Source organism: Antennarius striatus, chromosome 13 (assembly GCF_040054535.1).
Source record: "Antennarius striatus isolate MH-2024 chromosome 13, ASM4005453v1, whole genome shotgun sequence".
NCBI classification, from domain to species: Eukaryota; Metazoa; Chordata; class Actinopteri; order Lophiiformes; family Antennariidae; genus Antennarius; species Antennarius striatus.
In genome coordinates, this window is record NC_090788.1 from 21,541,142 (window position 1) to 21,552,926 (window position 11,785).

At 37.4% G+C, this 11,785-nt stretch overlaps 1 protein-coding gene across 1 annotated transcript in view; it reads right to left on the reverse strand.

The window, feature by feature from the left end:
• LOC137606261 (organic cation/carnitine transporter 2-like) overlaps nt 1-11,548 on the reverse strand; it is a 62,590-nt gene extending 51,042 nt beyond the window's left edge. The window contains exons 1-9 of the mRNA XM_068331438.1: nt 11,345-11,548; nt 6,840-7,022; nt 5,683-5,786; nt 4,991-5,145; nt 4,663-4,834; nt 3,876-4,008; nt 3,657-3,748; nt 2,759-2,973; nt 1,224-1,406 (exon numbers count right to left, since the gene is read on the reverse strand). Of these exons, the coding sequence (XP_068187539.1) occupies nt 1,224-1,406; nt 2,759-2,973; nt 3,657-3,748; nt 3,876-4,008; nt 4,663-4,834; nt 4,991-5,145; nt 5,683-5,786; nt 6,840-7,022; nt 11,345-11,548 (1,441 nt within the window). The remainder of the gene's footprint in view (nt 1-1,223; nt 1,407-2,758; nt 2,974-3,656; nt 3,749-3,875; nt 4,009-4,662; nt 4,835-4,990; nt 5,146-5,682; nt 5,787-6,839; nt 7,023-11,344) is intronic.
• Between the last annotated feature and the right edge of the window lie 237 nt (nt 11,549-11,785).

The following is an 11,785-nucleotide window of genomic DNA, read 5'->3' on the forward strand; positions in this document are numbered from 1 at the left end:
TCATAAACTGATCACTCAGTCTTTCCACTATTGTATGTCTACAGAATGTGTGTGTGTGTGTGTGTGTGTGTGTGTGTGTGTGTGTGTGTGTGTGTGTGTGTGTGTGTGTGTGTGTGTGTGTGTGTGTGTGTGTGTGTGTGTGTGTGTGTGTTCCAGTCTTCATGTGTGTGTCATATATGAAGTGTAACAATAATTTCTCCTGGGGATTAATAAAGTATCTAAGAATTTTAATGAAATTAAAGTTTAAAGTTCAAGACCTTTACCATTGTCGGTCCCACCTTCACCCCTAAAATTAAACTAAATGTGTTGTTTTTAAACTATTATTGCTTTTAAACCTTATCAAGGACATTTTTTAATCAATTTCCAACATAGACATATTCCTGAGGACACCCACCTTTTTGTCTCCTGCACATCTTCAATACTTTGAGGTAGAGGTCGTCCAAAACTCTCTGGCAATAAAAAAGTGAGTAATGCTGACCCGAGACCTAGAGTCCCCAGTGTGACGTAGGGCAGGAACTCAAAGTATAATTCTGTAGAAGATGGGAGAATTATGTATGACACACACACGTGCGCGCACACACACACTCACACAGGTAGTCCCCAACTTATGAACATTCAACTTACAAACTTTCGGAGAACAAATACTCGCCATGTTTTACTATTGCCCTGCAGTTCCCTTTCCTGCCACAACTCCTGCGGGGGCAGCATTGCTGCATTCACACAGCTCGTCTCCCCCTCTTGTTGTTTGCTTTTCTCTGTGAGCATCTGAGAGCGTCAGCCGTCCTACCTATGATCCTTTACCGTTCATCACGGATGATAAAGCAGAGACTAGTGATGATGGTGGTAGTGGTGACCGTCTCTCTGATGACAACTCTGACTCTGACCACAATAACTCCTCCCTCGTCCTCTCCCTTCACTCCAGTCGTATGCTACGTGCTACATGCTACAGTTCCATAGAATACCTGTTCTCTACACAGGTAAACCAAGGGGATCCACATTACTATCACAAAAAAATATTTTAATAAGACTGAATGATTTTATTGTTACTGTACAGTAATGTGATATTATGTGCTTTTAACGGTTTTCTAGAGATTTTAAGAGTTCAACATTTATGGTGGACCAATTACATTTGGAAGTTGAGGACCGTGTGTGTGTGTGTGTGCGTGCACACATCCATGCATGTATGTGTGTGTGTAGGTGTGTGTGAAGTCCAGTTTACCCACTCAGTTTAAGCAAAAACGGTGCAGTGCAGCTTCCTATTCTGGAAACTGTGTTGCATGTTCCTGTGGCTGTGTTCCTGATCACTGTGGGGTAAAGCTCCGCTGTGTAGACGTACATCAGGGAGGTACCAGTGGTGATGGCAAATTTACCCAGCATCTCCAGTGCAAAAGACACCCAGTACAGCCCTAAAAATAAAATAAATAATACACTAACAGAAAAACACATAAATACGCTATGGGCACCTATGAATGTGGAATTGTCCAACAAGATTTAAGTTTACTCAGACGATTTTTTAAAATCAACTATATTTTGAGTCGAAGCACCTCAAATATTTAACTTGTGTTAATAGTACTGTTCCCGTCAAGGCTATCGAACGACAGGGAATCAAAGAAAACAACCGGTCACTTGCAATCAAGCCACCAATTCACCTACACTGTGTGTTTAGTCCATTCATAATTTCCACTGTATACTAAATTAACTGATTTTTTTTATTTAGTTACCAGAACTCCCCTTTTAATGAACTAAACCTAAATCCATTTTCTTCTTTTTACAGATTTTTCTGAAAAAAGTACAGTAACCCCTCAGGCATTGGCTATCACTGTCAGGGTTCAGAGTGGCAGTGCTGGGGTGTGGCAGGTAGAGAGGCCAGGCTTGTGGGTGGAGCCTCGGCTCCACACCTGTCACTCATCACCACACCGATTGCTGGTCTTCTCACCTGATTGCAATTGGTTTAATGTCATGAGGCTCTTTAAGCCGGGGTTTTGTCTGAGCCCTTTGTGGGTTTATTTCTCTAGTTTGTTTCCTGTTGGTATTTTCTGATTTTGTAATTCTTGTCTGTCTGGAGTGTTTTGAGTTTGTTATTAAATGATGGAGAAAGGATTCACTTTTGGTGTCCTGCATTTGGGTCCATCTCCTGCTCCTCGTGACAGAAATAAACCCACAAAGGGCTCAGACAAAACCCCGGCTTAAAGAGCCTCACGACAATTAAACCAATTGCAATCAGGTGAGAAGACCAGCAATCGGTGTGGTGATGAGTGACAGGTGTGGAGCCGAGGCTCCACCCACAAGCCTGGCCTCTCTACCTGCCACACCCCAGCACTGCCACTCTGAACCCTGACAGTGATAGCCAATGCCTGAGGGGTTACTGTACTTTTTTCAGAAAGATCTGTAAAAAGAAGAAAAGGATCACTGACAATCACTGATTTTAGGTCTAAGAGAACATACCTGTATGGAATGGAGACACACACAGGTTGACTGGATGGACAAATTCACAAACACAGAAAACCTTACAGGTTGCTAAGAAATGCATGGACTAAATGAAAATTGTTTTACCTAACAATTATATGCAGATGACAGCTGCTGTAACATCCTAACATTCCAGTTTTGAATGAATAAGATAAACATGTCATCAAACCCAAGACAAATGTACAACATTAAACCATAGACCCTTTACTATAGTCTCACTATTTGGCTGTGCAGTGTAATTTCCCCACTGTGGGATTAATAAAGGATCTTATTTTATATTACAGCGTCATACTTTGAGGTATGAGCTGGATGAAGAACAGTGAAGATGAGGAAACAAGCAGGACGCAGATGGCAGACAGTCGTCGTGGGAGGTATTTCAGAGCCAGCCAGCTGGTGATGTATGCTGGTATCTCAACAACGGCTGAGATGAAGCAGCTTATGTAGGGGTCAGCATGAAGCTGGGACGTGTTCAAGGACAGGCCGTAGTATCCAGTGCTCAGAGTCAGCCTGAGGAGACACAACACAGATGTTTGAATGTAAAGAACACAGGAGGATATTATAATCAGTTGTCAGTAACATCAATGGTGCTCAATATGTCAATGGTGACTGATCGATCGATCGCGAAAGTAGTTCTGGTAGATTGCAGTACCAAAGACGGTAAATGTGGAACGACATTCAGAATCCATGGACTTTGTGGAAAAGGTGAGAGGACAGAGACTGATTGAGACCCCTGGTAGTCCCATCAACCATCATTGAGGAGCTAGAGGGGTCTTTACAATGGTCATTGGAATATGAATAGCACTGACCACACCTCACACACTTTTTTGTGACTTGGTCTTTTTATACGTAGCCCAATGCTGAAACAAATGTGAGCACCCCTGTGAGCACCCCTGTGAGCACCCCTGTGAGCACCCCTGTGAGCACCCCTGTGAGCACCCCTGTGAGCACCCCTGTGAGCACCCCTGTGAGCACCCCTGTGTTTGATGGTGAAGATACCACCACAGCTGAAGATATTCTGTCAGACACACACAGTAGTCAAACATTCCATATAAATGAGAGGCTTCCACAATGAATAAAATGTATTATTGGATTTCTGTTGCTTGAGTTGAGTTATTTGACAAACCTGACTTTAGACCCACGTGTCAAAGGTGAACAGGAGCACCAGCCCCCTGCTGTGTTCAGATACTCACCACACCAAGCACAGAATAATAGTTGTGCTTCTGATGTTTCTTTTTCTCAACATGTGAACCACATTGTAGTGTTTCTGATGGGATGTATTCTTCTGATTGACCTGCAAAATACCAAACCTCAGTCTCACCAGCATTTAGCAGTAATAAGTCAATCAACTCCTTTCAATGGTCATCGGATTTTGTGTTCATTGATCTAACAGTGTGTCAAATCAGACTTACATGTGCAGTGAAATCTCTAAAAATAACAGGGGGGGGCTGGACTTTGTTTATTTTAGCAGCCTTCCTCACGACAGCCTCTGCCTCTTCCACTCTCCCCTGAGACAAGAGCCACAGAGGTGACTCTGGGATCATCCTGCATCAACATAGAAATAAAACAGTTGGACAGGTCAGGGTGGGGGATAAACAGGACAGTTTGTACATTTTTTACACATTTCCAAAAACATGGACACTTTGGCAGCATTTGAAACGACTAGTTTTGTCAAGACGCTTCACAGCACACATAAAAGTCCATGGATTCTTCTTTAGGAGTCTGACTTGCACGGCTTTATTTTCACCTCGCATGTTTGCACAACTTTTCATTAGGTTATCCCTGAGTTTGTTTTGACTCTACACAAATCTGATGTTACATTAATAATACTTAAGTGCAAAAAATGCATCTAGTTTTATTAATAATAATCATTATTATTATTATTATTATAACAATAATATTAATAATAATAATAACAAAAATAGTAGTAGTTTTAGTAGTAGTAGCAGTAATTATTATTATTGTTTTTGTTGTTATTATTATTATATAAATAATAATTATAATAGTAATTCTTATTATTAATAATAATAATAATAATAATTCATAAAATATAAATATATTTTTCAAAGTTAACTGCTCTTTCTTTTCTTTTTAGGACGTTGTTATTGATCTTGCAACAGTGATGAAGGTAAAGTACAGTATGTTGTTCACAGCAGAAAAAAAATTAAAAATTAATGAATTAATAAATACTTAACCCACCACCATAGAAGGATGTATGCCAAGCCAGGAACAGACAAAGCCAACAGCAAAGATTTCCAATCACGTAAAAAGTATGCTACCAGAGGGAGCAGCATGTAGCCTGTAGCGTAGCCCAGACATACTCCCATTGACGAGAACATGATCCGCGCATTGCCAGTTAAGATCTCAGTTCCTGCAAGATGAAGGAATGTATCATGAGCAAAGACACAGTTATTAACACAGATGCAGCAGGAAATATCTAACACACAAAATGCATTAGGTATTTGAAATCTAACTGTAGAATAAAAATATTGTTTATTTATACGTAATAAAATTTGCCAACATTTACCCAGCACAAAACCAGATAGGTAGTTTGAGGCTTGTCCCAATCCACTGATGAAGAAGAGAATGCAGAACACCACCCAAGATGGTGAAAATATTTGAAAAAGTGTAAAAAGAGATTGAATTGCCATGGTTACAAAAAGAACAGGCTTCCTTCCAAACCTAGAATTAGAATTATTGAACATTTGACAAAAGTTTAAAACAAACATTTAAAACAGGTGAATATTTATACATCAAGCAAACACACTTAGGATCAGCAGTCATAAGATAGCGGTAGTATTACATTACAGAACACAAATATATCAGGTACTGCAATGATCACCACATAACAATAGGGAAATATATAAGAATTCACTAAATGTGCATCTAAATACACTAAATTTTGCACAAATGAATATAATTGTGTTTCTTTGGGCAAAAAAAAAGCTCAAGGACATATGTGGAAATTAAAATTTGTAGTGCATATTTATAAAGTAGTGACATCCAAGGGTTTATCCCAGAAGACTGGACAAAGGCACACCCTGTATAGGTCATCAGTTTATCCCAATCCCAAAACAAAAATATCGACATGAATATGAGAATTATATGGGACTCTTAAAGACATATAATTAAAACAAATAGAGCAATTTATAGTAAATGAACAGTATCAATGTAATTGTTCAAACTTCTGTACTTTAATTGAACGTTATATTTTACTACCTGTCTGATACATGACCAGAGATGAATGACCCCACAAGAACTCCCAAGAAGAAAACGGTGGAAGTGAAGGGCTGCTTCCAATGGTCACTGCACACCAGGTCAAACTGGAACGTTAATGAAGCAACATGCATACATAAGATAAAATAAGATCAGATCAGATAAGATAAGACCCTGTTCTTGTTTTTAGAGAGTTTTTTTCTCATTTGGTTTCTTTTTCAAACACAGGAAGAATCAGAAAAAAGAGAAGCAGATTTTAGATTTCCTTTTCGGTCAAACAGATGGAGGTTTATGTAAGCAGGGAAAGAGAGGCAGAAGGTTAGTGAGACTATAACGCAGAAGTCATTTTAAAACAAATGTTTCCAACAAGGGTCAGAATTGATTTTAACTATTTCAGAGCCGTGAATGATTGAGATATTTTTAAGAACATGTGTTGTGTTAAATATGTATTGTGTTCTGTGTCGAATGAGAAGCTCGTGTTCAGTCATGAGTTGGTTTAATGTATTTATATTGTGTTTAGTTTATTATTTTCCTCTTGTTATTTATTTTTGCATTTAAATTCTTTGTTTCTTTGATTCTTTTTCCTTTTAGATCTGTATGAGTCTGACTAATTTGTAAATTTATGTTGAGTGAATAAACTTTTTTTAAAAATTAAAAAAAACATTCTTCGTTACGATTGTCTTTGTCCAACTCACATGTACTTGATGGGTACATCTGTGTAGCTGGAAAATGAGTCTTTAATAATAAACTTAAATAATCAATTTGTTTTAAAAATGATTGTAATTGATTTAACTGTAAAAAACGTATGGACAAGGTCTTTGGAAAAAAATAATTTGGTAGAATGGCCCATTTATAGTTGGTGCAGGCCCGCAAGACACACACAAGGGGCCTTTGATGACCCCCATGTTACCATGCTTAATTATGGTGAGTAATTTTACGTAAGAAATTGTCCATTCACCATTACTGAAGTTCTACATAAGACTGTCTCTAAGAGCGTCTCTTCATATGGTCAACAATTGTCCCTGAACCACTACATCAGCAGAAGTCAATGAACTTGTAGTGGACAAAAAAGATACAGATTTCATAAAACTTACAACCTAACAGCACAACAAGGGCTGCACCCACATCTTCATCACAATGATGCAGCTGTAAGCACTGACCTCAGAGACGATGGTGGACTGGTAGACGTCTCTGCTGTAGCTCCAGCCGTCCACACAGCCCTCCTGCTCCACATCGGTCAGGTTGACGTCTCTGCCAGGAACGAGTCCCTGAGCTGAGAGGTTCCTGACCACATCCAGTCTGTACCTGCTGCACCTGCTCAGCTCCTGCCCCCCATCCACCACCTCAGACAAAATTACAACACATTTATGCTCAAATTCACCAGATGCTCAAATTTCACCAGAGTTCATGGACAAATCTGTTCACGTATTGTGTAACATTTTCACAGCATCGAACTATTTAAAATACCAGGAACGGTGACAGGCCTGACGGGTCACCAGAAATCCTGCATCCTCAGATCGAAGAGCCCTGGGGGGGTGATGATACACTTCAAGGAGATCCTCAATGTAAGATGGAGCCTCACCGTGAAGAGCTTTATATGTGATCATTAGGATTTTGAATTTTATTCTAAATTTTTTTGGTAGACAATGTAAAGATGCTAGGACAGGAGAGATGTGTTCTCTCCTCCCAAAGACAGTATCAAACTATACAAGGAAGACTGTTGTTCCCAAAGTACAGTACTACTATAATTCATTATGAAGACTATAATAATAATAATAATAATAACAATAACAACCATAATAATAATAATCGTTATTATTATTATTATCATTGTTATTATTATCATTGTTGTTATTATTATTATTATTATTATCATTGTTATTATTATTATTATTATTATTATTGTTGTTGTTATTATTATTATTATTATTATCATTATTGTTATTATTATTATTATCATTGTTATTATTATTATTATTATTATTGTTGTTGTTATTATTGCTATTATATTTATAGCACCTTTCACGAAAAGATGTTTAAAGTTATCATCATTTGTACAGTTGTTCATGTAAATGCTGTTGTCTCTTTGTTGTACTTTATTAAATATTCTATCTTCTATGTCACAGCTGTGGATTAGATCCAGAACGAATAACAAGGCACTTTGATGTCACTTAGTGGAAATGGTGATCCTATAAAAAAGAACTGGTAATGACTCCCCATTGATAATAACTCACTAATTACAGTTTTGAGACTGACTCCTGTTTGTTTTGTATTTAATTATATTGATATTAATATTAGTAAAATCACTAGAGTTACTACAATACTTATTGTGCAAGTACTGTATTCATTTCAGGACACAGGTGTTTGTCTGCGTGGAGATTATCCACTCAAACAAAACTGATTAGCTTTTTAGGACAAAAACAGGTACCAGAAGTTATAGTTCTAAGCATTGAACCAGAATGCCTTCTGGGAGATCGTGTTTGCTACGTAGAAAACAACTCCCGACTTCATGAATGTTAGTGGGAATGTTCTCTTAATGTGAACACATCAGGCCTGTAAAGCAGCTATGAGGCCTGAGGCCTATAGGATATGTGTAATCATGTGTGAATGTGCAATCATCAAAAAGTCTTTATAAGTTGAGAATTAAGAAAACGAATCAATCCTATCCAGAATACTTTAATATTAAAAATACTAAATCACAGAATATGGATGAAGTAACTTATAAATGTCATGAATTCTTTGTGTTGGTCCTGAGCTGGCAGAAACATTCCTGTCTCCCACTGGGATTATTTAGACGACACTGGAGGAACCAGAAGTCAATGTTTGCGGCGCCAGTGAAGGACACAGAGAGGAGACACCTGGTCAGACAATGCGTAGCAACAACTTCTACTGATGTGAATGGATTTGATATGAAGCTGATCAAGGACACACTGGAGGGAATTCTGCAACCACTTACACACACATTTAATCTGTCATCTCAAACTGGGGGGTTTCCTGACAAAATGAAGATTGCTAAAGTGGTTACGATGTATAAAAATGGGGATGCTTGTGAATTTACAAACTACAGACCTGTTTCAATACTACCACAGTTATCAATAATCCTAGAGAAGCTGTTCAACAACAGACTGGATAAATTCATAACAAAGCACAATCTCCTTGACTGTAGTCAGTACGGCTTCAGGAAGGATCATTCCACTGCGTTAGCGCTGACAGAAACAATAGAACTCATCACTGATGCCATGGATCAAAAGATGTACTCCACAGGAATCTTTATTGACCTTAAAAAAGCTTTTGACCCAATTGATCAGGAAATTCTAACTGAGAAACTAGAACGATTTGGCTTTAGGGGTACAGTACTAGAATGGATAGAGTTATTTACATGGGAGGTCTCAATACGTCACTCTGGGGGGAGGACATCAACAACATGAGACATTGTGTGTGGGGTACCACAGGGGTCAGTGTTGGGTCCAACATTATTTATACTTTACATTAATGACTCATGTAAGGTCTCAAAGGTACTTAAAATGATACTCTCTGCTGATGATACAACCATCCTTTGTAAAGGAAACGATATAAATAAACTAAGTCAAACAGTAAACGAGGAATTAGCCAAGATGTAATTATGGTTTGATAAAAACAAATTATCCTTGAACCTAACCAAAACTAAGTATATGTCATTTGGGAAGAAAAGCTGCAAAGATAAAATCAATATTAAGGTGAATGATGTAGATATTGAACGGGTTAATGAATTTAAAATGCTAGGAGTGATTATTGATGAGATGCTAAATTGGAAACCTCATGTAAGACAACTGCAAATAAAGTTCTCCAGAAGTGTATCCATACTCTGGAAAACTCAAAGATTAAATCAGAACACACTCCATATAATATATTGTGCACTAATCTTGCCCTATCTGAACTACTGTGCTGAAGTCTGGGGAAACACGTATAAAAGTGGTTTACAACCTTTATTCCTGACCCAGAAAAGAGCCTTAAGGATTATTCACAATGAACATTATAGAGCTCACACAAACCACTTATTTATTAAATCTAAATTAGTAAAAATACATGACATCAGCTATAAAACTGTACAACTTATGTATAAAGCAGCCAATAACAATTTACCTCAAAACATTCAATCACAAATACAGATTAATGAATCCAGTTACCAACTGAGAGAAAACAAAGCATTTTTACAGAAGAAAGCAAGAACAACATTAAAAACATTTTCACAATCGTTCACTGGTGTCAAACACTGGAATAAAGTGGATAATGAAGTTAGGAGTGTGGGAACTCTAACTGCCTTTCAAAAAGCTTTTAAAAACAGGATTTCACAAGGTTATGTTTCTGACGTGAATGATGGTTAAAGGACTCCACTGTTATGACGAATTAAACTTCATGTTGTCATGCCTGTGAAACAAATGTCGCTGTAACCTTTGTGCAGTAACTGAGTAACCTAAGATGTTATGACTGCTCTTAAACCATAAAATTGTCTAGAAACAACCCTCGAAACGGATAACAAAATGAACATTAACAAGATTTGGACTCTTCTCAAGAACTGATAAAGACGTGTGCAAAGACGCACGCCTATTGGACTGAATGGACGGATTAAAACAACAATGTACCAGAATAAAATAATGAAAATTGATTTGTGACATGCAGTGTATGAACTGGTTGACAATGTGCTGTAATGAGAGAGATGTTGATGATTCAGGGGACAGGAACCTCACAAGCCAATGGCTTCTACCCGTCAAGACTTTTTGTTTTTTCTTGTCAGATGTTGTTGCTGATGTTCCAACACTGATGAAAGTGAAATCTGTTGTAATTACATGTCTGGAAAGAAGAAAATAAATTGAAAAATTAAATTAAAAGAATGGGAATTTATCTGCTTCAGAAAACTGGTAGAATTAGATCAAGTTTACTAATATTCATTGATTGTTTTGATAATTGATACAGATGATTTATAAGTCTGTGCTGAGCATATTTACCTGAAATATAATTCTACTTAAAGGCTGCTCATTTCACTCAGCCAAATGTCCATGACACATAAAGTTAGGTTTTATTTGTGTGTTCACAACAAACTCTGGAAGGTTACTCAGTCTAGTCTACTTATGCATAGTATGCTCCATCCTAGCTCTCAAAATATTCACTTAATCAATAATAAGACTCAGGCTTCATGAGGAATCCCCCTTTGGTGGGATCCAGGTCTAAGCATCTGAATGCCGTAGTATTTGTTTGTCATTAAAGTGTAATCACCCAGGGCTAAAGATACCCAGGGAACGTGTAGGTCACTTATCCATTCAGTTGTGTGATTACTCCTTGAATGTTTATTTAACACCTGTAGTGTGACAGGCTTAATGTGTTTAATGTCACAATAACTGTCATCACGATTATGACAGTAACATCTAGAGTTTCTGTTAACACTGTTAACTTTATTCATGAATCTAGTGACTGTAATTGCACTTTTGTACAAGCTGTGCAGTTTTTTGTTTTTTCAATTATATAATAAGGATCCAAATGTGACAAGGCATTCCAAATATGTTACTGCCAATTTTATAGAATTGAAATAATGCAATTTCAGATTAATTGTTCTTTGATGCAGTGAAAATATACAGTTTATTGGAAGAAAAAATTTGCAAAATTAATACGTGATACTTTTCATGTTTACCTTTATTGGGATGGAAGCATTGTGCCAATCTGGGGTTAAGTTATCTTCAGGAACAAAGCAGTGATGTTTAGGAATATCAGCCACAAAAACAGGTGAGAGAATAAATCCATTGGGCACAATGCTGGCAAAGAGCAGGAAGAAGATGATCTGCTGGAAACGTCCCCAGTGACCTAAAAAAGCTGTAGTTTCCTCAAAATCCTTCATTGCAAAGCAATCCTAACTGTACTTTTCACAGTACTACTGTCTACTACTACTAATAAAAGAAAAAAAAACTCCAGCCTGCTAGCTAACCACACCCTGCAAAAGCAAAATGAGTGTACTACTCAGCATGTCCTGGTATTTTGTTGGTGAAAGATATAAAGAAATCATGAAAATGACAAATTTTAATTGAAATTAGTTACTTTTATTGTGAGAAAAAAAGTGTGTATAGTAAAAGCATGT